General features: G+C 42.4%; 2 protein-coding genes across 2 annotated transcripts in view; one reads left to right on the top strand and one right to left on the bottom strand.

Annotated features, from left to right (window-relative positions):
- Nucleotides 1-894: 894 nt before the first annotated feature.
- On the bottom strand, nucleotides 895-2,163 carry TEX38 (testis expressed 38). The gene is made up of 2 exons (XM_007946698.2): nucleotides 2,127-2,163; nucleotides 895-1,502 (listed from the first exon to the last, which is right to left on the bottom strand). Exons 1-2 carry the CDS (start codon nucleotides 2,161-2,163, stop codon nucleotides 895-897), a joined length of 645 nt encoding a protein of 214 aa, XP_007944889.1.
- Nucleotides 2,164-5,732: 3,569 nt separating this feature from the next.
- The window catches only part of ATPAF1 (ATP synthase mitochondrial F1 complex assembly factor 1), a 77,476-nt gene continuing 56,506 nt past the window's right edge, over nucleotides 5,733-26,702 (top strand). Inside the window, exons 1-4 of the mRNA XM_007946695.2 lie at nucleotides 5,733-6,052; nucleotides 10,881-10,989; nucleotides 18,467-18,517; nucleotides 20,320-20,382. Of these exons, the coding sequence (XP_007944886.1) occupies nucleotides 5,733-6,052; nucleotides 10,881-10,989; nucleotides 18,467-18,517; nucleotides 20,320-20,382 (543 nt within the window). The remainder of the gene's footprint in view (nucleotides 6,053-10,880; nucleotides 10,990-18,466; nucleotides 18,518-20,319; nucleotides 20,383-26,702) is intronic.

Raw genomic sequence — 26,702 nt, 5'->3', positions numbered from 1 at the left:
AGATCAGGCAAACGTAAGTTTGAGTCTTGGCTCTGACACAAAAGAGATAGGCTTTTAGCAGCTGCCCTTTCAACCTCAGTTTCTTCATCTCTAAAAGGGAGATTATGATATCCATTTGGCATCATATGTTCTTGCATCAGCGAGTGTCTTTGTGTTAAAAATAGGACAGCCACAAAAAAAAAAAAAAAAAAAATCACAGATATTGTTAACAAGGGATGAAATTCACACAATAGTGCAGTGTGACTCATGGGTTTCATGAAGACTCATTTTGCCTGCAGCATGGCCACTGAGTTGCCGGAGCTCATGCAATCTCAGCAGCTCGCATGCTCCTGGCAGCTGTGCTTAAACTCCCACAAATGAGCAGCTCCTTTAAGTACCTAGCCCAGGGCCTGGTTCACATTAAAAAAAAAAAAAAAGTCATGAAGTCGATTCTGACTCATAGCGACCCCCATTGGGTTTCTGAGGTTGTAAATCTTTTCAGAAGTAGATCACCCCATCTTCCTTCTGAGGGGTAGCTGATGGATTTGAACCACTGACCTGATTAACAGTTAAGTACCTTACACACTACACTAGAGCTCCTTAGATTCACATTATTGGTCTTTAATAAATATTGGATGGAGGGATCTTAAGCCCATTCACAGTGCTGGATCAGCTCCCATCTGTGACCTTCACAGACTTAATGACCTTCAGCTTGGTTTGCAAAGTGCCCCTTTCAAAGAGAAGAAAGATATTACCCACCTAATAGCAAATGAGTCACAAAGAAGAGCTAGAATTCTTTTGTTTTTTTTAATCTCTCATTAAGTGACATCCTGATGAGCCCTGACCTCTGGGCTAATACCACCTCCCTGAGATTCACTCCTGATGCCTGCAGCTTCCACTGTCAATGACAGCAGTCTACAATTCTGAAGTGAAAGGCCTGGCATTGGTGTGCTGGTCACCATGGGCCATTGTGGGGAGGGAGTGGAAGTGGGTGCTCCTCTCGGGACAGACAGCCAAAGGGTAGGAGACAGAATGGTTCAGCATAGGGGGTAGGTTGCACAGAGAAAGGCCAAAGGACACCTCCTCAAAGATGGGACTCGGGAGTGGGGAGCTGGCCTGAGGCTGCAGCATTGTGGTAGGTAGGGGCTGTTGTGGCATCAGCTGCAGTGCAGGTTGCAGGGCAACAGGGGCCTCTGCTTTGGGGCTGCTATCTTCAACAGCATGGTTCCCATCCTCAGGGACATCCAACTCCCACAGAAGATCTGGATTCTGGGCCTCAGTCTCAGCCTTGGTGATAGCAGGGGGTGGGCCCATGTTGATGGCTGCATTCATGCCATACTGTCGACGCTTGTTGATCCAATACAACAGTGGGCTGTAGGTGAATGTGGCAGTTCTCATCACATCCACCCACTCCTGGGCACGTTCTTCTCGCCGCAAGTTCTTCCTCCAGTGCAGAAAGAGAATGCAGCCACCAGTTACGACAGAACACAGCCCCAGGAATCCAAAGTACAGAGAGACCCACACTAAGACAGTAAGAAAGAAAGAGAGTCAGGCTGGCTGATAGCTCTGGCTTGGAGCATAAGCTGTTTCACATTCCTCTCCTGACTTGAGCCATTTATCAATCACTACATCCTCTTAACCATTCTATCCATTCCTTCCTTCCGTCATTGACTTAACCTCATCATTCTTTTATTTAATCAACACTAGATTGCCAGGGAGCTTAGAGGCTACCTTTATCTCTTTATAGATAAAGAAAGCTAGGTCTAGAGGGGACATGATCTACCTAGGCTTAGGCAGACAAACTTTTGGTTCCTATCCCCAGATCCATCCAATCCATCAAACTCAGATGCCCATCAAGGAGGTAGAAGTTCACCAGCTGACAAAGGCACCAGTCTCTCATCTCATTCCACCACAGCCCTTAACCTTCTAACTTTAATGGGCCTGGGATGCTCATAGTACCTACTTTGGTTGGGAAGAGAAACACGGTATCTGCCCTCAAGAAATCCTTAGTTTTCTGGAGGAAACCATAACTGCCTCATCACCCTTCCATGCAGGCAGCCACCACCCCATCCATGTATAGGGTATTCCCTAATTACCCCCAAGCTCAAGGGCACAAGGTAAAGGTCAGGGATCAGAGGGGTATTTACCTCCAGGGAGGCTCAGGTCCTCCCGTGGGGAATCCATAAAGTTGAGCCTTGATACCCAGCTGGTGACTCTGAGGAGAAAGAGTTCACCCACCTGCACTCATCCAGCCAGTGGGACCTGCAGAATGTCCAGGCTCCATTGTTCCCTAAGGAAGAGGTCACAGGGTTCTGAGCATTGAGCATTCCAGAGGGCAGTGCTTGTGGAGTAGCCCTGAGTTAGTGGAAGGAAAGGGCTTCATCCAATAGGGTCTCATGGATGATATTTCTCCACTGCTTCTATCAGAGACAGACTCACCCACTGAACTGTCTGCTCCAACCCTTAATAGTTAACCCACAAAGCAGTCCCCCAGGAAAGGCCCCTAGCTCCCTCAGAGGTTTATCTACGTAGCTGGTCTTTAGGGAAGAGTTAATGGATACCTATCTCCAGTGGGGAGTGGGGAGTGGGGCAGGGATCACACGGTGTTGGTAGTCCCTGTATGACCAAGTTGTCAAGATTAAACTTGCTCAAGGGAACCAAGTGGTCATCCTCTCCTTCTTTTATGCCTCCAGTATCTCTTCTGTCTGGTTACCTTCAACAAGTGTTGGCAAGTGTTTTCTGAGCATCAGGTCATGGGAACTCTGTACATTCCTTTCCAGCCTCATCTCCTTCCCCATCCTTCCCACACCTTTCCCCTCTGGTCAGGCCAGACTCCTTCACAGACCCTGCTTATTCACATTTGTGGAGTTTATTCACACTGCTCCCTCACCCAGGTGTGCCTCTCCCCACTGAACACGTGCTTCTCCTTCAAAGCTCAGCTCAACCCCCTACTCTGTGACAAACATACAGTTGTCTACTCCAACTCCCATTAGATGCTTGAGTAGATCTTCCCTACCCAGCAACTAATCCCTCCAGGAGTCACTTGAGTTGGGGACTTATTCACCACCTTCTGAGGCAGTTTGGTCTATTTATGGGCAGCTCAATTAGAAAGCCCTTCCCTACTTACCAGCCACTCCTTGGAAGAAAGGTTGGGCAATCTACTTCCATAGTGATACCACCTCGGAAACCCAAGGAGGGGTCACTATGAATCGGATCTGACTCCACGGCAGTGCGTTGCGTTGAGTTGCATTCCCTACTACCCAAGTCAGCCTCCCTATAGGATACATTATTGGTCCTAGTCTGACCTCTTGGCATCATTTAATTACTCCTTCTTATAGTCCCCCAGCACATGACATGGAGCAATATTTAGCACAAATTTCTCCCCAGGTTCTGCTTACCCTTGCCTCTCCTCCTACCTCAATGGTCCCCTCTTCTCAGTCTCCTTTCCTGGTTTTCCTTTTTTCTGTGATCTCTAAATGCTGAAGTGCCCTTGGGCTCAGCTCTCTACCTACATTCATTCCCTCAGTAATCTCATCCAGCTTCATGGCTTAAAATATCATATATACACTGGCAACTTCCAACTTGGTGTCTTCCAGCCTGCTTAGGACCACTCCTCTGAACTCTAAACTCATGTGCCCAACAGACTGCTTGACATCTGTACTTGCTGGTCTATTGTTTTTGTTGTTGTTAGGTGCCTTCTACTCGGTTCTGACTGATAGCAACTTTATGTACAACAACAAAACCCTGCCTGGTCCTGCACCGTCCCCACAATCGCTGCTGTTTGAGTTTGTTGTAGCCACTGTGTCAGTCATCACATTGAGGGGCTTCTTTTTTGCTGACCTTCTAATTTGCCAAGCATGATGTTCTCCAGGGACTGGTCCCTCGTGGTAACATGTCCAAAGTACATGGGAAGAAGTCTCACCACCCTTACTTCTAAGAAGCATTCTGGCTGTACTTCCAGGACAGATTTGTTCATTGTCTGGCAGTCCATGGTATATTTAATATTCTCTGCTAATACCATAATTCAAGGGCATCAATTCTTCAGTCTTCCTTATTCATTGTCCATCTTTTGCATGCACAAGGCAACTGAAAATCCAGTCTACTAAATATTTCAAACTAACACATCCAAAACTGAACTTTTGATCATCTTACAAAACCTACTCCCTCTGAAGCCTTCCTCCTATGTCCTTCTAGTTATTCATGGCAAAATCTTTCTATTTATCTTTGACTCTGTTCATTCTCTCACACCCACATCCAATCAATTAGCAAAATCTTCAGGCTCTGCTTTCAAAATATGCCTAGAATTTAACCAGTTTTCCATCACTACCACTTTAGTTCAAGCACTACCATCTCTCCCTTTTGTTACTGGTCTCCCTGTAGCATGACTAACTCCCAGTTTGCCCAGGACAAACCCACCAGTCACTCCACGGAAGGAACATGGGGTAATCTACTTCCGTAAAGATTTACCACCTTGGATAACCAACGGGGATCGCTATGAGTCAGAATCGACTCAGTGGCGGTGGGTTTTGGAGGGGGCTCCTAGGCATAGGATTTTAAATGTTAAAATTAGAGAAATCCCACGTAAACTGGAACAAGTTGATCACCCTAGGGAGAGCTTCCATCCTTGTCGCCAGTATTCCATCAGAGTCCAGAGTGATGTGATCTTTTTTCATAAGAAATCATATTACTCCTTCTCAAAACCTACAGTAACATCCCATCTCACTCACACTAAAAATAAGACTTTTTAACCAAGGCCTACAATGCTCTGAATGATCTAACCCTTCCTCCCATACCCCCTTCACCTTATCTGTATTCTCCTCACTCATTCCAGCAATAATAACCTCCTTGATGTTCTAAAGCATGCTCCTGTATCAGGAATTTTGCACTTAGCTATTCTTTCTACCTGGAAGGCTCTTCCTCTAGATATCCATTCAGATCATTCCCTCATTCCTTTATGTCTCTTCTCAAGTGTACTCTCGCTCTCTCGCTCTTTCTCTCTTCTTTCTCCCTCTTTCTCAGCCTGCTTTTCTGTCTGCATAGAATGTATCATTCCCTAACATTGTATGTTTGTTTATTGTTTAAAGAGCAAATGAAAACCCTATGGATCAGAATGGCCCAAGCTCATTGTGTAAGAAGTCACGGTGAGTCCAGCTAACAATATTTAGGAGAGGAGAGCAGTTCAATTTGCCTAAAGCTCAAAGTGGATGTCAAGGAGCTGAGAGGCAGGCTTCTAAAGTCAAAGGCTTGAGAAGCAGCACTTGGCTAAAACCTGACCTAGTCACTTAAATGACTCCCAGGCTCAGTTTTCTTCTCTGTAATATGAGGATAATTCCTGTCTCACAGGATACGAAGCAGATGAAGTGTCCTGCACATAGCTCAGGAAAGATATATTGCTGCTGCGATTATAGTTGATGAAAGGGCCTTTTTGCTAATGGTCGGTTATTGTATAGCTAGAGCCAAGACAATTTAAAACAGAGCAAGCTCTGTGTGGACTCGGAGGTTCTGCGCGGGCTTTGGAGAAGAAGCATTGGCGCGCAGAGGCTGCTGGTCCAGAGCCGGAGGGCGTGAATTCAGGCAGGGCTCCCCGGAGGAGGTGGGCCGTGGGACAAACAGGGACCCGTGAACGTGCGGGGCTGGATCCGAACGGACGAGCCCCCTCCTCCCCTACACACCCCACCTCGCTCTTTCTCCCCGGAACGTTGGACGCGCGGAACCTCGGTGCCGGAGCGCGGGCACAGCGGACCCGGAGTGCGATGGAGCGAGCGCGCGGGCCAAGGGCTGAGGCCCGCGCGCCGGAGGAGGTGGAGGGAGCAGCTATGGCGGCGGCAGCGGCGGGGGGCGCAGGCCCGGCCGTCCTGCAGGTGGCTGGCCTTTACCGGGGTCTGTGCACCGTGCGCAGCCGCCCCCTGGGCCTAGGGCTCGTTTCACCCGCGCAGTTGCGCGTGTTCTCTGTGCGCAGCGGTTCGGGCCAGCCTGCGGGGGGCGTGGGCGGCGATGGCAAAGGGATTGGGGCCGAGCTCGAATCCAACCCCTTCTACGACCGCTACCGCGACAAGATCCAGCAGCTGCGCAGGTGCGGGCCAGGGACCGGCTTGCGGGAGTTGGGTGGGGGAGCGGCGTCCAGCGCCGGCTTCTGGTCTGGCTGTTTCAGTCCTTACAACAGTCTTGAGAAGTGGGCACTATTACTGTCCCTATTCCACAAATAATGTATATGAGGCTCAGAGAGGCTGGTAGCTCAGGGAGAACTGTCACTATTATAGAAACGGGAAAGTGGCGCCTTCTAGGATTAGAACTTGACTTGCTCAAGGTCACATACTCAGTCAGCTGTGGCCTGACCCAGACCTAGGATTCCTAGGCTCCTACCTGAAGGTCCTGACTGTAGGCGGTGGGAATAGAGGGTCAAAAATTAATAGTATCACAATTGGATCTTCAAATGAACCCTCTCCTTCAGATGAGGAAACTGAGGTTCAGAGACTTAGAGATTTGCCAAAGGTCACACAGCTGGTTGAGGTGTAGAACTTAGTTCCTAACTCTGAATTTAGGGTTTCTAAAGGAGCCCTGGTAGCATAGTGCCTAAGACACTTGACTGCTAACCAGAAGGCTGGCGGTTCAAACCCACCAGCCACTCCTCCGAAGGAAGGTTGGGCAATCCTATTTCCGTAGTGATACTGCCTTGGAAACCCAAGGAGGGGTCACTATGAGTCGGGTCTGACTCCAGGGCACATAACAACAACAACAAAGGAGCTCTGGGAGCTCTGGTGGCCTAGTGTCTAGGGCATTTGACTGTGAACCAGAAGGTTGGTGGTTCAAACCCACTGGCCACTCCCCCGGGCAGGCAGATTGGACAATCTACTTCCGCAAAGATTTACCCCCTGAGGAACCCAAAGGGGGTCACTATGAGTCGGAATCCACTCGATGGCAGTGAGTTTGCTTTTTGTTTTTAACACTACCCCTCTGATTCCAGAGGGAAGGACCTGGAGATGGGGGGCAGGAGAGGCTGGGGTTTGAGATGGAAGTGAGGGGGACCCTGAGAAGATCTGAAGAAGTCAAGTGAGAAGAGCTGAGGGAGATCAAAAGTGAAATGAAAGGGACTCGGGAGAGAGAATTTGTCAGGAAGGAAACCAAAGACAGAGTGCTTTAACTTCTTTGAGTTTTGTCTCTTCTACTTCCACTGTCTTAATTGACTCCATCAATTTCAGTCTGGATTATTGCAGTGATCCCCTAACTAGTCTTCCCTACTTCCAGTCTTGGTCCCCTTCAACCCCAATCCATTTTACTGTTACTTTAGTCATCTTTCTCACTTTTTGAAAGAATGGTGGAATAAATGAATGAATGTGTATGTTTGATCTCCTTCCAAACCAAAAACCAAACTCAGTGCAGTGGAGTGGATCCCAAGTCTTAGTGACGCCTCCTTGGGTTTCTGAGGTGGTATCTCTCTGGAAGTAGATTGCCCTTCCCAAGAGTGGCTGGTGGGTTTGAACCCCCAACCTTGTGGTTAGCAGTCAAATGTCCTAGGGACTATGCCACCAGTAGTGGCCACCGGTACCATTCAAATGTGCTTAAGTATCTGTCATCTTAGAAACCTTTCCTTGACCTGCATTGCTTTCCAGCCTTCTCTTTTTGATCCCTTTCATAAACAAGCATCTCAGAAGTCTCTACTCACACTATGAATACCTCATCAGTTTCCATTCATTCATGAACAAAGTATGTGAGATGAAGTCTGGCCATTCTTACCTCTAAGGAGCATTCTGGCTGTACTTCCTCCAAGACAGGTTTGTTTGTTCTTAGTAGTCCATGGTGCATTCAATATTCTTCAACAACACCACAATTTAAATGCATCAGTTCTGTAGTCTTCATTATTCATTGTCCAGCTCTTACATGCATATGAGGCTATTGAAAATACCATAGCTTCAAGAGGTCTTTTTGCAGCAGATATGCCCAGTGCAATATATTGTTTGATTTCTTGACTGCTGCTTCCATAGGTATCGATAGTGATCTGAGTAAAATAAAATCCTTGACAACTTTAATCTTTTCTGCATTTATTGTGCTATTTCTTATTGGTCCAGTTGTAAGGTGTTTTTTTTTTTTTTAAATGTTGAGGTGTAATCCATTCTGAAGGCTGTAGTCTTTGATTTTCATCAGTAAGTGCTTTAAGTCTTCTTCACTTTAAACAAACAAGGTTATGTCATCTGCATATCACAGGTTATTGATGAATCTTTCCTCAATCCTGATGCCACTTTCTCTACTTATAGTGCAACTTCTGGGATTATTTGCTCAGCATACAGATTGACTAAGTATGGTGAAAGGATGTAACCCTGATGCACACTTTACCTGATGTAGTATCCCTTTGTTCTGTTTGAGCCACTGTCTCTTGGTCTATGTACAGGTTCCACATGAGCACAATTTAGTGTTCTAGAATTCCCATTCTTGTCAGTGTTACCCATAATTTGTTATGGTCCACACAGTCAGATGCCTTTGAGTAGTCAATAAAAGACAGGTAAACATCTTTTTGGTATTCTCTGCTTTCAGCCAAGATCCATCTGATATTAGCAATGTTACCCTTCATTCCACACCCTCTTCTCAATCTCTTTTTTGAATTTCTAGCAGTTCTCTTGTCAATGTACTGCTGCAGCCATTTCACTAGAATTTTACTTGCATGCAATATTAATTATATTGTTTGATAATGGCTGCATTCTGTTGGATCACCTTTCTTTAGAATGGGTATGTATATAGATCTCTTCCAGTCAGTTGGCCAGGTAGCTTGCTTCCAAATTTCGTGGCATAAATGAGTGAGCACCTCCAGGGCTGCATCCATTTTTTGAAACATCTCAATGGGTATTTGTTTTGGTTCTCTAATGCCGCTATAATAGAAAATAACTCAAATGGGTGACTTTAACAAATAAGAGTTTATTCTCTTACAGTTTTGGAGGCTAGACTTCAAAGTGCCAGGCTCTAGGGGCTGGGTGAAAGCCCCTCAACCTTGGGCTTCAGCTCTGCCTCTTACACCTGGCCCACTGAAGCTAGATGCTTTTCTTAACTTTGGCAGCTGCTGGCTGCTGAGGCTGGCAAACCCAAGGTCGACAGTCCCAAGATTATCAAACAACATGGCAGGCCATTAGTTCAAGTACAGAAAAGTCCCAAGATCGGCAGGGCATGGCAGACAGCTAGATGAAGACTCAGCTACATGCAGGGACCAAGCATGCCAAAAAGCTGCAGAGACCTTTCTTAAACCTTCTCCTTATATAGTGGAAGCAGACCACATCCCTAAGGCAGCTACTCAGCTGCTCCAGTAGATTACACCATGGAGTTGATGACCAGTCTCATCATGGGGAAATAAATACATCCATCTGTTCAGCCACTCAAAACCAGGCCCAACCAGGTTGACACATAACCTTAACTACCATAGTATTCCATCAATTCCTGGAGCCTTATTTTTCACCAATTCCTTCAGTGCAGCTTGGATATCTTCCTTCAGTACCATCAGTTCTTGACCATACGCTACCTCCTAAAATGGTTGAACATTGACCAGTTCTTTTTGGTACAGTGACTCTATTCCTTCCATCTTCTTTTGACGTTTCTTGCATCACTCATTATTTTGCCCATAGAATCCTTCAGCATTGCAACTCGAGGCTTGATTTTTTTGTTCAGTGCTTTCAAGTTGAGAAATTGAAGCCTGATGAGTGGGCTCCCACCCCGTGCAGTTCCCAGGTCAATAAGGAGATACCAGGCTTTGAGGTTCTGAGAAAGAAAGCTTTATTATAGGCTAGCAAGCAAGGAGCATAGAGAGTACATGTCAGATCAAGCTCACCAAAGCTGGGGATTTCAGGGCTGATAGAGAACATGGAATAGGGAAGTTATGATTATTCATGGTGTTTCCAGAAACTCATTAACAATGTATTAGGTTCATTAACATGGTGAGGGATGTGCTCAGCTCAGCTGAAACCTGTCCACCATAGGTGTGACCCTGCTGGTATTTGAAATACCAGTAGCATAGGTTCCAGTATCACAGCTACAAGCAAGCCACCACAGTACAACAAACTGACAGACGAGTGGTGGAACTTTATTGTATAGATAAACTGGAGGGTGTCCAGAGAGCAGGTCCACAGTGAGGAGAGATTTACAAATCATATAGGAGTTCTGGTAGCATAGTGCCTAAGGCACTTGACTTCTAACCAGAAGGCTGGTGGTTCAAACCCACCAGCCACTCCTTGGAAGAAAGATGGGGCAATCTACTTCCATAGTGATATGCCTCAGAAACCCAAGAAGGGGTCGCTATGAGTTGGGTCTGACTCGACGGCACATAACAACAACAACATATGAGTAGGGGCTTAAAAAACTGAGGAAATTTAACTTGGAGAAGAGTAACTTGGGAGGTCATATAATAGCAATTTCAAGGATTCATATAGAAGGAATGAGACATTTTCTCTTGCTCCTGAGGGTAAAAGTTACAGACGGAGGTTTTGGTTCAGAGTGTTTTCCTAATGAAAGATGTCTAAGAACTGGATGTGTTCAAGTCAAATTGTGATTGTGACACCTAGGGATGGTGTAGGATTCCTTTCTGAGGAGATAACTGAGCGATATGACTCAGAGTACCCTTTTTCATCCTAAGGAGTCTTAAGTACCTCTGAGGGACCAAGCCCTGTGTCCCCCACATGCATGGGGGAAAATCCTCAAATGCCCTTTGAGGATTGACAGCAGCTGAATAACTGAATTTCTTTTTTCACTTTCTTGATTTCTCTGCTCAGTCTTGAGGCCTCTGCTCAGTCCTAAGTAAGTCAAGTCCTTCAGCTTTGAATGCCTCTGTACTCTCTGTGGAGGTAGAATATGGTGCTTCATTATTTCAAAATTGGAAAAGGCCCAGGCGGTATAACCTTTGATAACCTTGGTTTACCTTTGATCAGGTCTGACCCCGCTGCTTTTGAGTCTCGCCTGGAGAAGCGCAGTGAGTTTCAGAAGCAGCCAGTGGGGCACTCCAGGCAAGGTGACTTTATCAAATGTGTGGAGCAAAAGGTAAGGCCTGCCCCTTCTGTTTGTATAGTTGGCTCACCAGAGCGCTACCCTGCTCTTCACCCGCCCCCCCATTATCCTGAGTGGGCTCATGATAGGCCAGCTGGATTAATAGAACATAGCCTTTCTACTGGGCTCTGTCTCCATCCACAGATGTTTATCCTGCTCTTTCTGGTCAAGGTACTGTGGCCATGGTGGAGATGTAAACGGATAAAAGGTATAGTCCCTGCTTCTCAGGGATGTAGTCTAGTAAATCAGAACAAGGCCCATATGCAGCGGGCTGAAGGGATCAGGGAGATTTCCCAGGGGAGGTGGGACTTTGGTGTAGAGCACTGGTTAGCAAACTAATTTTGTAAAGAGCCAGATAGTAAATGTTTTAGGCTCTCTCCATATATAGATACATAGAACTCATCTGCAGGGCTATTTGGTCTCTATTGCATCCACTCAGCTCTACAGTTGTAGTATAAAAGCAGCCATAGACAATAAGTAAATGATTAGATGTGGTTAGTTCTACATAAACTTCATTTACAAAAACAAGTGTAGGTTAAAATAAATAGGGAACACTGGATTTAGTTTGCTAACCCCTGATGTAGAGGAATTTGCTTAAACAGAGGAAGAGCTTTGAAAGTAAAAGGGGGGGGGGTGTCAGGAAACAGTGGGGGCAGCTTGCCCAGTTAAAATGGAGAAAATTTTTTTTTAGATTTTTGACCATGATCCATAGGACAGGTTTACGTTATAACTCACTACATACATATGTGTAGGATTTTATTGTTTATAAAACAATGTTTGCTTTTATTATGTGTAAGGCACTCTTTGTTTTCTATTCTTTTTCCTCTTTTTTTGTTTCTTTTGTCCTTTTTCCTCTTTTAAAAAACTGTTACCACAATCCACTAAATTGATTTCACAACTCATGATTTGAAACACTAATCTAGGGTCATGCACAGAACAAATTGGAGTGGGAGAGGCTGGAACCAGGGAGAATATAGTAATCCAGATGTGAGCTGCTGAGAGCCTGAAATATGATAGAGCATAAAACTGGGATTTCATGTGAAGGCAACTTAGAGATGTTCATCTTTCTTGAAAAAAAAATATATTTTTTTTTTACATTGGATATCCTATTTTTAAGAGAACTTACTCATTCTTTTAATAGCTGGTTAATGAGAACAAGATCAGTAGTGAGTGGGTTAATCATTGCAAGATAGGTAAGCAAATTCAAACTCCTGTGACACACATCATTTACAACTCTGATAAAAACAACTCTCTACTACAAATATTTTTAAAAATGTAATTTCCTATAATAAACATTCATTGTACCAAGGTTACAAGTCAATAACTCTTGGAAATATTGCTGTATTACAAACTTTCAATATTATATAGGAAAGCTCTTTGCCCCTTGTTTTAAACAGACTTAGAAATTTAACTTTATGATGACAAGATGCAGAATAAGTAAATATTTTATTTAAATGATGGGAACTCCTAGGTAAATATTTGCTTACTATTTTCTTATCAAGCTAGGTAGAGGAAGGCTAATGACTGGCCCTGTACTCTTCATTCCCAAAACCCTTTCTTTACCTTGAGTCATTGATTCCCTACCACACTGGCTTCAGCATCCTCCTTTTATAATAAATTTTTCTTTTAATTCTTCCTTTTCTGCCCTGAAATGAATTATAGACAATTTAACCCACACATAATTTAGGAGGTAGGAAGAATCAGTATAATATGCTGTCCAAAATAGAAAGGAAATTATTTTTAAATAAGATACATATTTTAGTATGTAAATACTTGGGCACAGCATTATTGTGAGAACTAATGTAATCAGATATATTCATCTATGTGTGAAGTCACCATGAACACATCAGCACCAGATGCTGACTGGTATAGGAACGTTGTGTTGGTGACTTCAAAACCATGAGCAGTGTTATCAATGACCTGAGATTCCACAATGTACAGTCTTTTCTCACTTGTACAGTAGTTGCATTTCTGGAAAATTTAGTTTTATTAAGGTCATGATTTTTGGGATTTTTTTAAAATGCAAAACAGTTAGGTTCTAGGCCCAGGCAATTATAGAGTTTTTCACTTGGAAGAATGTCTGACTAGACATTGAAATGTTGGGCAGGATAAGGGAAATATTCCTCATTATATAGAACTCATCTGCAAACTGCAGCTCTTCTAGCATGTGGTGGTACCCCAGCCCCTCCTATAAATACTGATAATGCCTTCTAATCAATTATTGTGACAAGAAAAAATTGCCCCTGCAGATTTCCAAAGCACCCATAGGGGGCAGTAATTCACCTTTTTAAATTATTACATGCTCTTGACACTTTTGGCATTCAGTTTTGGTATTTAATTACCTACTTCATCTATTCTAAAGCCCACATTTTTGGTTTTTGTTTTATTTTACATTTTGATGTCTCTGAAATTGTCTTAAAGTGGCTGTGAAAGTATGTTATTGTTTAGTTGACATAATTTTCTGATACATAAAATAGTGGTGCATCTTAAGTGAATGGCATCTTAGATTTTAATAACTACAATATGTTTATACTTGGGGACTTAAACTTTTGATTTCTACAAGTGAAAATGGAAACTAGGAATGAATTGGTGGGGCACTGTGGGGAAAGAATACATAGAGCTTGGTAATTAAAAGTTGAAGACATCTGTGCAAATGGAGGGTTTCGTTTTGTTTTCATGGTACACTGGATGGTCAGTGATATGGAGATGAAATTAAAATGATTCCTTCTTTGGATGGTTTCCATGTGGTGGTAAGGCTGCATTAGGACGCTGCCTATGTGTAGGCTTGTGGCCAAAAGACCGGCATGTATCCAAAAAGTTCACCTACATCAGACTTTTGTCTGATTTATTCTTACAGGTTCTATGGACACCATTTCCCAAAAGTTTAGATTCATTAATGCATAGAGCAACAATAGGCAGGGTTTTGTGCAGAAAGCATTTTTCAGCCTCAGAATCCCAGGTACTACTTCCTTCTGAAAGGCCTGATCTTGGGCTGAGTGACTAAGTAGAAGACATAAAAACAACCTGTCCCCATGATTAGGAGCTCTGGTGGCGTAGTGCCTAAGGCATTTGACTGGTAACCAGAAGGCTGGCAGTTCAAACCCACCAGCCACTCCGTAGAAGGAAGATTGGGCAATCTACTTCCATAGTGTTATCACCTTGGAAACCCAAGCAGGGGTCGCTGTGAGTCAAAATCAACTCGATGGCAGTGAGTTTTAGTTTTATCCCTATGATTATGTTGTTGTTGTTAGGTGCCTTTGAGTCAGTTCCAACTCACAGCAGAACCGTGTACAGCAGAACGAAACACTACTTGGTCCTGCGCATTCTTCACAGTCCTTGATATGCATGACCCTGTTGTTGCAGCCATTGTGTCAATCCATCTAATTGAGTGTCTTCCTCTTTTTTGCTGATATCCTTGTCCAGGGACTAGTCTCTTTTGACACCATGACCAAAGTGGGTGAGTTGAAGTCTAGCTGTTCTAAAGAGCATTCCAGCTACACTTCTTCCAGGACAGATTTCTTCGTTCTTCTGGCATTCCATGGTATTTTCAGTATTTTTTGCCAACACCATCATTCAAATGCATCAGTTCTTCTTCATTCTTCCTTATTCATTGTCCAGCTGTCACATGCATATACAGCAATTGAAAAGACCACAGCTTGGGTCATATGTACGTTAGTCCTCAAGCTGACATCTTTGCTCTTAAATAACTTAAAGAGGTCTTTTGCAGCAGATTGTCCAACGCAGTATGTCATCTGATTTCTTGACTGCTTCTTCCATGGGTGTTTCGTTGTAGGTACAAGTAAAATGAAATCCCTGACAACTTCAGTCTTTTCTCCATTTATCATGATGTTGCTTACTGGTCCAGATGTGAGGATTTTTGTTTTCTTTATGTTGATGTGTAATCCATACTGAAGGCTGTAATCTTTGATCTTCATCTATAAGTGCTTCAAGTCATCTTCACTATTAGCAAGCAAGGTTGTGTCATCTACATATTGCAGGTTGTTAATGAGTCTTCCTCTAATCCTGATGCCACATGCTTTGTATAGTCCAGCTTCTCGGATTATTTGCTCAGCATACGAATTGAGTAACTGTGGTACAAGGATACAACCCTGATGCACTCCCTTCCTGATTTTAAACTCTACAGTATCCTCTTGTTCTGTTTGAACAGCTGTGCCTTGGTCTATGTACAGGTTCCTCATGAGCACAATTAGGTGTTTTGGAATCTGGATTCTTCTCAATGTTATCCATAATTTCTTATGGTCCACACAGTCAAATGTCTTTGCATACTCAATAAAACACAGGTAAACTTCTTTGTGGTAGTTCTCTGCTTTCAGCCAAATCCATCTGACATCAGCAATGATATTCTTTGTTCCACACCCTCTGCTTAGTCTGGTTTGAATTTCTGGAAGTTCCCTGTCAATATACTGCTGCAAGTGTTTTTAAATTATCTTCAGCAAAACTTTATTTGCATATGATATTAATGATACTGTTTAATAATTTCTGCATTCTGCTGGATCACCTTTTTTTGGGATGGGCACAAATGTGGATCTCTTCCAGTCATTTGGCCAGGTAGCTGTCTTCCAAATTTCTTGGCCTAAATGAGTAAGCACCTCCAGAGCTGCATCCCTTTGTTGAAACATCTCAATAGGTATTCTGTCAATTCCTGGACCTTGTTTTCAACCAATACCTTCAGTGCAGTTTAGACGTCTTCCTTTAATACCATCGATTCTTGATCATATGTTGTTGTTGTTGTTATGTGCCATCGAGTCGGACCCCACTCATAGCGACCCCTCCTTGGGCTTCCGAGGCAGTATCACTATGGAAGTAGATTGCCCCATCTTCCTTCTGAGGAGTAGCTGGTGGGTTTGAGCCACCAGCCTTCTGGTTAGCAGTCAAGTGCCTTAGGCACTATGCTACCAGAGCTCCCCTTGATCATATACTACCTCCTAAAATGATTGAATGTCGACCAATTCTTTTTGCTACAGTGACTCTTTGTATTCCTTCCATCTTCTTTTGATATTTCCTGTATCATTCAATATTTTGCCCATAGAATACTTCAGTATCGCAACTTGAGGCTTAAATATTTTCTTCAGTCCTTTCAGCTTGAGAAATGGAAAAATGGAGATTTTACCCTTTCAGGTTTCTAATTTCAGGTTTTGTTATGATATTTTACTTTGTCTTCTCAAGCTGCCCTTTGAAATTTTCTGTTCATCTCTTTTATTTCATCATTTCTTCCATTTGCTTTAGCTACTCTCCTTTTAGAAGCAAGTTTCAGAGTCTCTTCTAACATCCATTTTGTTTTTTTCTTCCTTCCCTGTCTTTTTAATAACCTTTTGCTTTCTTCACGTATGATGTCCTTGATATCATCCCACAACTCATCTGGTCTTTGATTATTGGTGTTCAGTGCATCAAATCTTTTCTTCATATGGTCTCTAAATTGAGGTGGGATATAATCAATGTCATATTTTGGTTCTTGTGGACTTGTTCTAATTTTCTTCAAGTTGAACATGCATGGGAACAATTGATGGTCTGTTCCACAGTTAGCTCCTGGTCTTGTTTTGACTGATGATATTGAGCTTCTCCATTTCTTCTTTCCACAGATATAGTTGCTTTGATTCCTGTGTATTCCATCTGGTGAGGTCCATGTGCATAGTCACTGTTTATGTTGTTGAAAAAAGGTATTTGCAAGGAATAAGTCATTGATCTTGCCAAATTCTGTCATATGGTCTCTAGTGTCATTTCTTTCACAAAGGCCATATTTTCTAAATACTGGTGCCTCTTCGTTTCCAACTTTCACATTCCAATCACCACTAGTAATCAGTACATCTTGATTGCATGTTTGGTTGATTTTAGACTACAGAACTTGATCAAAATCTTCAGTTTCTTCATCTTTGGCACTAGTGGGTGGTGCATAAATTTGAGTAATAGTAGTATTAACTGTTCTTCCTTGTAGGCATATGGATATTATCCTACCACTGACACCCTTGTACTTCAGGATAGATCTTGAAATGTTCTTTTTTATGACAAATGTGATGCCATTCCTCTTCAGTTTATCATTCCCAGCACAGTAGACCATATGATTGTCTGATTCACAATGTCTAATATTAGTTCATTTGCACTAACTCAATGCCTAGGATATTGATCTTTATGTGTTCCATTTCATTCTTGCCAACTTCCAGTATTCCTAGATTCATACTTCATACAGCCCACTTTCTGATTATTAATGAATGTTTTCAGCTGTTTCTTCTCATTTTAAGGTGTACCACATCAGCAAATGAATGTCCCAAAAGCTTTATACCATCCACACCATTAAGGTCACCTCTACTTTGAGGAGGCAGCTCCTCCCCTGTTGTATTTTTTAGTGCCTTCCAGTCTGAGGGGTTCATCTTCTGGCACTACATCAGATAATATTTCACTGCTATTCATTTCATAACATTTTCCAGTAATATATCAGACATTGTTTCACTGCTGTTCATAATAGCATAATTGTTATTCATAATTTCTAGTGCCCGGTTTTTTCAGAAGTATATGGCCCCCTCCTTCGTCCTCGTCTGTCTTGGTCTGGAAGCTCCACTAAAACCTGTCCACCATGGGTGACCCTCAAAAAAACTCACTGCCATCAGTGAATCATAGCGACCCCCATTGGGTTTCTGAGGCTGTGAATCTTTACAGAAATAGATTGTCCTATCTTCCTTCCACAGAGCGACTGGTGGGTTTGAACCACTGACCTTCTAGTTAGCAGTCAAATTCCTTAGGCATTGGACCACCAGAGCTCCTTTGGGTGACCCTACTGGTATTGAAATACCAGTGGTATAGCTTCCAGCATCACCACAACATACAAGCCGCCACATAATTGTCTATGATTATAGACAATTTAAAATAGAGCTTCCTAGCAGTGACCTTTATCAGAGGTAATGGGCTCAGGGAGGGCAAATAATCACTTTCAGTTGTTCTTGTCCTTTTTTATGGGGTGTCTAATTTGAGGCGAGAATATTAAGACTGAATACTGGAAAAAACTCAGTCAACTGAGGACAGCTACCATCAGATGTGCTGTCAGAGATAAGAAGCAACTGTGAGAAATATATCTTTTAATTTCTCATCTGTGCTATGGCTCATTGTGGAGCACATCAGAGGACAGAATGCAGCAAAAAGTCCAAGCAGGCCTCATTCTAGGAAGGAGTCCCTCATATCCACAGTGGCAAGTATAAAATGGACTCTCGGTACTAGTAGATGGTGGTTACTGACTGGGAGAAATTCTTTCTCCTCTCTGCATCTTAGAATCTCAGTCTGTGAGGGAAAAACTCCATAGGAAATTTGTCTCACAAACCATAACTCTTGGAACAGTGTGTATAGGATATTATGTACAGTCAGTAAGAGCTGAGTTCTCAGGTATAAAATTATTTAATGAGAAGTTGAATACTTCATCTGAGTAAAGTGAAAGTTAATGCCCTTGTCTCATCATGTATTTCAGACAGGTACCTTGGGGAAACAGTCTATGAGCAGAGGATTCACTAAAGACAAGGTAGGTTTTCAACTAAATGAAGCCAAATCAAACCCACTGCTATCAAGTTGATTATGACTTATAGCGACCCCCATTGGGTTTCCAAAGCAGTAAGTCTTTACAGAAGTAGATTGTCCCACCTTCCTTTTGCAGAGCAGCTGATAGCAGTCAAATGCCTTAGGCATTGTGCCACCAGAGCTCCTTCAACTAAATATAGAGATCTAATTCTGAAGTCATGTGGAATATCTATAACAAGAGGCTATAAATTTGAAAATATTTACTGTGCTTCAGTAATTTCATGTAAGATGATTTTCCAACTGTAGAGTTGAGAAGTCTTTCATAGATTTTTTTTTGTGTGTATATGTGTGTGTCCTTGACATGATGCTAGCATAGTGTGAGCCCTGGGGGTACTAGAGGAAATGTGAATAAAATGTAATGAAGCCCTTCTTTTCTATGGAGAGTAGCTTTAAAACGAAATAAAAACACGTTTACTTTGTTAATAATTTGCAAATAAGGAGCCACCCATGATACAATACCAGTTAAATTAAAAGTAACATCCAAGCTGCAGAACTTATTGGTGAGTGTTCTGGTTACCTAGTGCTGCTCTGACAAGAATATATACCACAAATGAGATGGCTTCAACAAACAGGACTTTGTTCTCTTACAGTTTGGAGACTTTAAGTCCGAGTTCAGAGTGCCGGGCTCTAGGGGCTGTGTGAAAGCCCCTCGACCTTGGGCTTCAGCTCTGGCTCTTGCTCCCAGCCCACTGGAGCTAGAGGCATCTCTTCACACAGGCAGCTACTGGCTGCTGAGGCTAACAAGCCCAAGGTCGACAAATGAAATAGCACAGTCCCGATGTTACCAAACCACACGGCAGGCCATTAATTCAAGTCTATTCTAAGTCCCAAGGTCAGCAGAGGATGGCAGGCTGCTGAATAACGACATAGCTACATGCAGGGTCCAAGTGTGCTATAAACTAGAGACTATTCCCCAAGGCTTCTGCTTATATACAGGAAGCAGACTACATGCCTAAGGCAGCTACTCAGCTGCTCCCAGTAGATTCCACCATGGAGTTGGTTACCAGTCTCATCATGGGGAATACTACATCCAGCTGCCCAGCCACTCAAACAGTCCCAGCCAAGTTGACACACAAACTTAACTACCACAGTGAGGGTAAAGCATTTGGGAAGTACATGTTATGTAATGTTATATTGTGTTACATTATTTGCCATTGGGCCAGCTCGGACTCATGGAGACCCCATGTACAACAGAATGAAATGTTGCCCTGTCCTGTGCCATCTTCATAATCACCGGTATGCTCAAGTCCCTTGTTGTGGCCACAGAGTGTTTTGATTGCCTTCTGTCTTCCAGCACTATATTGGACAATAGTCTGTTGTGATCCGCAGGGTTTTCAGTGGCTAATTTTCACAAGTAGATTATACCAGGCCTTTCTTCCTAGTCTGTCTTAGTCTGGAAGGTCTGGTGAACCCTATCCAACATAAGCATTGGAATAATGGTAGCATAGTTTTCAGCATCATAGCAGCATGAAAGCTACCATAGTACAAGCTAATAAATGAGTGGTAGTGGGAAGTACATTGTGACCTATAAATGCTCCCAGGAATAGAACTGTGGAAAATCTGCCTGGGCTTGAGGGATTCCTTTCTCTGAGCATGTGGGTTTTCTTATACTTGCTCTCTACTTACTGCAGATCTGCTTCATTCTCCTGACATGTTGTTTTCTAAAGGCTGAGAGAGAGAATTGAGCTGTTTTATTTATTTATTTATTTGAATTCTGGATGTTAATCGCCTTTTACTTTATTTCAGACTCTCAGTTCTATCTTTAACATTGAGATGGTGAAAGACAAGAGTGCCGAAGAAATAAAACAGGTAATGAATGAAAATGGGTTGACACACTTTATGAAAATGTTTGCTCTGTGAGCTAAATCTGGGTGTAGAAAAGAGCACACATTTCCTGACACCTCTTTCTAGCCAAAATGTCATAAAAGACAAAAGTGTGAATTACGTGAAGAATAATGGCATAAGAAAACGTGTCTTTCTTGGTCTTACCAAGTATGTGGTATGTTTTAGCAGCTCACATTCCCCCTTTCTTTTTTTCATTCCTATTGCCCACGTCTTATGTAAAATCATTGGTACTCTCAACCGGGATGATTGTGCTATCTCCAGATAGGTTTCCTGGCTTCCATTTCTCCCATTCCCACTCTCCACCTATCAGATCCTCACTAGTTGAGTCCTCTTAAAGTTCTGTTTTTATTATGGGGAAGCACAGTGTATTGGTTAAAACACTCTAAAACTAGGTTGCCGGTTTTAAATTGTCTCTCTGCCACTTGCTAGCTGTATGTCTGGGACAAGTTTCTCTATCTGTAGAGTATAGATAGTATAGCACTTAACTTCATAGAGTTATTTAGGATATTAAACAAGTTAATATTTGTAAAGCATTCAGAACAGTGCCTGGCACAGAGTAAATGCTATATTTGTGTTTTTAAATACATACATAAAAATAAATATGTTGTTAGTATGCTGCTCACAAATGTTCAGTGACTTCTCAGATTCCTTTTCTTGGCATTCAGAGTCCTCCATTATTGTAGGGCCTTCTGCAAGAAGCTTCCTGGACTCCTTTCTTCAAAGCATTATCCTGACTGTTCAGTCATTCTATACACTTGGTTTTACGCTGCTCTTTACATGTCTGTGATTCTTTTCTTTCTAACTAGACTACAGTAAGCTGTTGACTGGCATTCTTTATAGCTTCATAAATTATATTTTAGATATACTAAGAAGATCAAAATAAAAAAGTTTACTTTGTGTCAGATACTGTGCCTAATGCTCATATGCATTGTTTCGCTAAATTCTCATAACCTCCTGGTGAAGTAGGTGCTACTCCAATTTACAATGGAAGAAACTGTGACTTACTAACTAAGTAACTTAGTTAATGGCAGAGTTGAGGCTCAAACTCATGTCTGTTTGACTCTGCATCATAGGATGTTGTGCTAGTTATAGGAAGTTGTGCTAGTTGCTGTGGATTTCCTTTGGATGCTGTGTCATTCATTTCAGCAAACGTTTATTGAATACTTATTAAATGTCAGGCTCTGTGATAACACAGAGACAAATGAGAGAATCTCTATCCTCAAGGAGTTTTTTTTTTTATTAAATGGTGATTGGGCTAAAGTTTACAGAGCAAATTCACTTTCCATACAGCAGTTCACATACACCTTGTCTCATGACATTGACTACAATTTCCCACAATGCAACAGTTCCCCTTCTACTTCTTCCCCATAGTTACCTCTTCCCTGTGTCCTTCCCTCCATGTACTGCTGCCCCTTGAGCTGTCTCCCTGTGCATACACAGCCCTTCTATTCCCCCATGATTGTTCTCTTCAAGGGCTGTATCTACCTAATGTACATGTTCACCTCTTATGCCTGTCTTTTGTTTGGCTGGAAGCCACAGGAGTAGGTTCAGTCTCAGACCTGAAGGGCAGCTAGGGGCCATAGTCTCAGTGGTTCCATAGGCTCTATCATACCAGCAAACCTGGTCCCTTTTTTTTTTTTTTTAATGACTTTGAGTTTTGTTCCACATTGTTCTCCCACTCTATCCAGGATCTTCTACATAGATCCTCCTCCGAGTGGTTGACAGTGGTAGCCAGGCACAATCTAATTCTGGTCTCATAGTTGTGTAGGTTGTCTGTCTTCAAGGAGTTTTTGCCTAGTGGAGGAACAGAAGAAAAAAAATAAGAATTTATTATTTGTGTACTGGGTTTGAACATCTATTAATAGAAGCTTATACAAAGTCTCAAAAAGACCTCAGACTGTGCCTTTGGGAAGAATGCCAATGGGCAATGGACACTAAGCATGCCATTTATGGGAGAGAGAGACCAGGCAAAAGAGTAGCTCAAATTCAGGTACAAGTAGAAGACTTATCATTTTAGACATATTTGTATGTGTTGAAATAATTTTTTAGTAATTAAGATCAACTACATTAGGAAATATATACTAGTCTCATATATCTATCTCAGTATTGATTCATAAACTATCTCCTCATATCAAAAACTAAGCAGAATATGCTATCCTTAAAATGTAAAGACAGTGTTTTAAAAAAGGAGCAAAGCAACCGTAGGCTGCATTAATGGATTAGTTTGCCCAGGTCCTAGAAAATAAGAGTCCTTCTGTACTCTGTGTTAGTAAGGTCATAATTTGATTGGTGTCTTTACTGGGGGCCCCACATTTTAAAATATTAACAAATTGTTGTTGTGTTGTTGTTATGTGCCGTCGAGTCGGCCCCGACTCATAGCGACCCCCCTTGGGTTTCCGAGGCAGTATCACTATGGAAGTAGATTGCCCCATCTTCCTTCCGAGGAGTGGCTGGTGGGTTTGAACCACCAGCCTTCTGGTTAGCAGTCAAGTGCTTTCAGCCACTATGCTACCAGAGCTCCTAAGTAGAGTCAAGTCTAATCAGTGATCACTGGGTATGTTATAAGGCCACCACCTGACTGTTGGTGTTCAATTTGCCTGCTTTGAACACATCTTGAGAGAAGAGTGTCATTTTTGGTAAAGTAGAGGCCCACTGAGTACGAGGGAGACCCAAAGTGAGATGAATTGGCACAGTAGCCATAGCAATAGACTTGAACATGCAGGCAATCATGAGGATGATGCAGGCAATCATGAGGATGATGCAGGACCAGGCAATGTTTCATTCTGTTGTATATAAGGTTACTGTAAATCAGAGCTGACTCAGTGGTAGTTATACATGTTTTGGAAGGAATGGGGGAAAAGGGGTATCTTAGTCTGTTATAACAGAAATACCACAAGTGGATGGTTTTAACAAACACTAAAGCCAAAGATGAAGAGATTGAAGATTTTCACCAACTTCTGCAGTCTGAAATTGACCAAACATGCAGTCAACATGTATTGATTATTATTGGTGATTGGAATACAAAAGTTGAAAATAGAGAAGAATCATCAATAGTTGGGAAATATGGTGTTGGTGATAGAAATGATGCCAGTGATCACATGAGAGAATTTTGCAAGACCAAAGATTTACTCATTGCTAATACCTTTTTTCAACAACATAAACAGGGGCTATAAGGAGCTCTGGTAGTATAGTGCCTAAGGCACTTTACTGCTAACCAGAAGGCTGGCGGTTCAAACCCACCAGCCACTCCTCGGAAGGAAGGTTGGGCAATCTACTTCCGTAATGATACTGCCTCGGAAACCCAAGGAGGGGTTGCTATGAGTTGGGGCCAACTCGATGGCACATAACAGCAACAACAACAAACGGGTATACACATGGACCTTGCCAGATGGAATACACAGGAATCAGATCGACTACATCTGTGGAAAGAGGCTATGGAGAAGCTCAGTATCTTCAGCCAAAACAAGGCCAGGAGCTGACTGTGGAACAGACCATCAGTTGCTCATGTACAAGTTTAAGTTGAAGCTGAAGAAAATTAAAACAAGTTCATGAGAGCCAAAATATGACCTTTATTATATCCTACCTGAATTTAGAGACCACCCTGAAGAATAGATTTGATGCATTGAATAGCAGTGACTGAAAACCAGACAAGTTGTGGGATAACATCAAGAACATCATACAGAAAGCAAATGGTCATTAAAAAGATTTAAAAGCTAAGAAAGTAAAAAAGACCAAAATGGATGACAAAAGAGACTCTGAAACTTGCTCCTGAATGGAGAGTAACTAAAGTGAATGGAAGAAATGACAAGATAAAAGAGCTGAAGAGAAGATTTCAAAGGGCAACTCTAGAAGACAAAGTATTATAATGAAATATGCAAAGATTTGGAATTAGAAAACCAGAGGGAAGAACACTTTCAGCATTTATCAGGCTGAAAGAACTGAAGAAAAAATTCAAGCCTCAAGTTGCAGTATTGAAGGATTCTGTGGGCAAAATATTAAATGGCACAGGAAGCATCAAAAAAAAAGATGAAGGAATATAGAGTCACTGTACCAAAAAGAATTGGTTGATGTTCAACAATTTTAGGAGGTAGCATATGATCAAGAACCAGTGGTATTGAAGGAAGAAGCACAAGCTGCACAGAAGGAATTGGCAAAGACCAAGGCTCTAGGAATTGAAGAAATACCCACTGAGATCTTTCAACAAAAGGATGCAGCACTGAGGTGCGTATTCATTTATGCCAAAAAATTTGGAAGACAGCTGCCTGGCTGACTGACTGGAAAAGATCAATATTTGTGCCCATTCCAAAGAAAGGTTATCCAACAGAATGTGAGAATTATTGGACAATATCATTAGTAGCACATGCAAGTAAGATTTTACTGAAGATAATTCACAAATGATTGCAGCAATAGGTTGACAGGGAAGTTAAGCTGGATTCAGAAGAGGACATGGAATGAGGGATATCATTGTTGATGTCGCATGGATATTGGCTGTATGCAAAGAATACCAGAAAGATGTTTACTTGTGTTTTAATGAATATGTGAAGGCATTTGACTGTGGATCATAAAAAAAATTATGGATAACATTGCAAAGAATGGAAATTCCAGAACACTTAATTGTGCTCATGAAGAACCTGTATATAGACCAACAGGCTGCCGTTCAGACAGAACAAGGGGTTACTGCATGGTTTAAAGTCAGGAAGGATGTGACAGTCAGGGTTCATATTTATTCAATCTGTATGCTGAGCAAATAATCTGAGAAGATGGACTATATGAAGAAGAACATGGGATCAGGATTGGAGAAAGACTCATTAACAGCCTGCAATATACAGTGACACAACTTTGCTTGCTGAAAGTGAAGATGACTTGAAGCACTTACTGATGAAGACCAAACACTACAATCTTCAATGTGCATTACACATCAACATAAAGAAAACAAAAATCCTGACAACTGGACCAATAAATGACATCATGATAAATGGAGAAAATACTAAAATTGTCAGGGATTTTATTTTGCTTGGATCCACAGTCAATGCCCATAGAAGCAGCAGTCAGGAAATCAGATGTTGAATTGCACAGGGCAAATCTGCTTCAAAAGACTTCTTTAAAGTGTTAAGAAGCAAAGATGTCATTTTGAAGACTAAAATGTGCCTAATCCAAACCATGGTATTTTCTATTGCCTCATATGCATGTGTGTGAAAGCTGGACAATGAGTAAGGAAGACTGAAGAAGACTTGATGTCTTTGAATTATGGTGTTGGTAAAGAATACTGAAAATACCATGGACTACCAGAAGAATGAACAAATCTGTCCTGGAAGAAATACAGCCAGAATGCTCCTTGAAAACAAGAATAGCTAGACTTCATCTCACCTACTTTGGTCATGTTGTCAGAAAGGACTATTCCCTGAAGAAGGATATCTTACTTGGTAAAGTGGAGGGTCAAAGAAAAATCAGTCCTTAACCAAATGGATTGACACAGTGGCTGCCATAATGGGCTCAAGTATAGCAAAGATTGTGAGGTTGGCGCACAGCCGGGAGTGTTTTGTTCTATTGTACATGGCGTTGCTATGATTCAGAGTGGACTCAACAGCACCTAACAACAACAACAGTTTAGGAGGCTGGTAGTCCAAATTCAGAGTGCCAATCTAGGGGCTAGGTGAAGGCCCCACAACCTTGGGCTTCTGCCTCTTATTCCAGGCCCACTGGTCATCTCCTAACTTAGGCAGCTGCTGACAAACCCAAGGTCTACAGGTAAAATGGCACAATCCCAAGATCAGTAGGCAACACAGCAGGTCACTGGTTCAAGTCCAGGAACTGGAGATGATTGTTGTTGTTAGGTGCCATCGAGTCATTTCTGACTCATAGCGACCCCATGCACAGCAGCACAAAATACCTCCCGATCCTGCGCCAGCTCCATGATCCCTGCTACACTTGAGCCCATGTCAATCCATCTTGTTGAAGGTCTTCCCCTCTTTCGTCGACCCTCCACCTTACCAAGCATGACATCCTTCTCTAGGGAATGGTCCCTTCTGACAACATGACCAAAGTAAGTGAGACAAAGTCTGCCCATTCTCGCTTCCAAGGAGCATTTCAGGTGCACTTCATCCAGGACAGATCTGTTAGTTCTTTTAGCAGTCCATGGTACTTTCAGCATTCTTCATCAGCACCAAAACTCAAAAGCATCAACTCTTCTTTGGTCTTCGTTATTCATTGTCCAGCTCTCACATGCATATGAGGTGATTGAAAATATCATGGCTTGTGTCAGGCGCACCTTAGTCCCCAAGGAC

Source organism: Orycteropus afer, unplaced genomic scaffold (assembly GCF_000298275.1).
Source record: "Orycteropus afer afer isolate SDZICR_OR568_19922 unplaced genomic scaffold, OryAfe1.0 scaffold00169, whole genome shotgun sequence".
Taxonomy (NCBI): domain Eukaryota; kingdom Metazoa; phylum Chordata; class Mammalia; order Tubulidentata; family Orycteropodidae; genus Orycteropus; species Orycteropus afer.
This window is presented reverse-complemented; position numbering and strand designations above follow the sequence as displayed.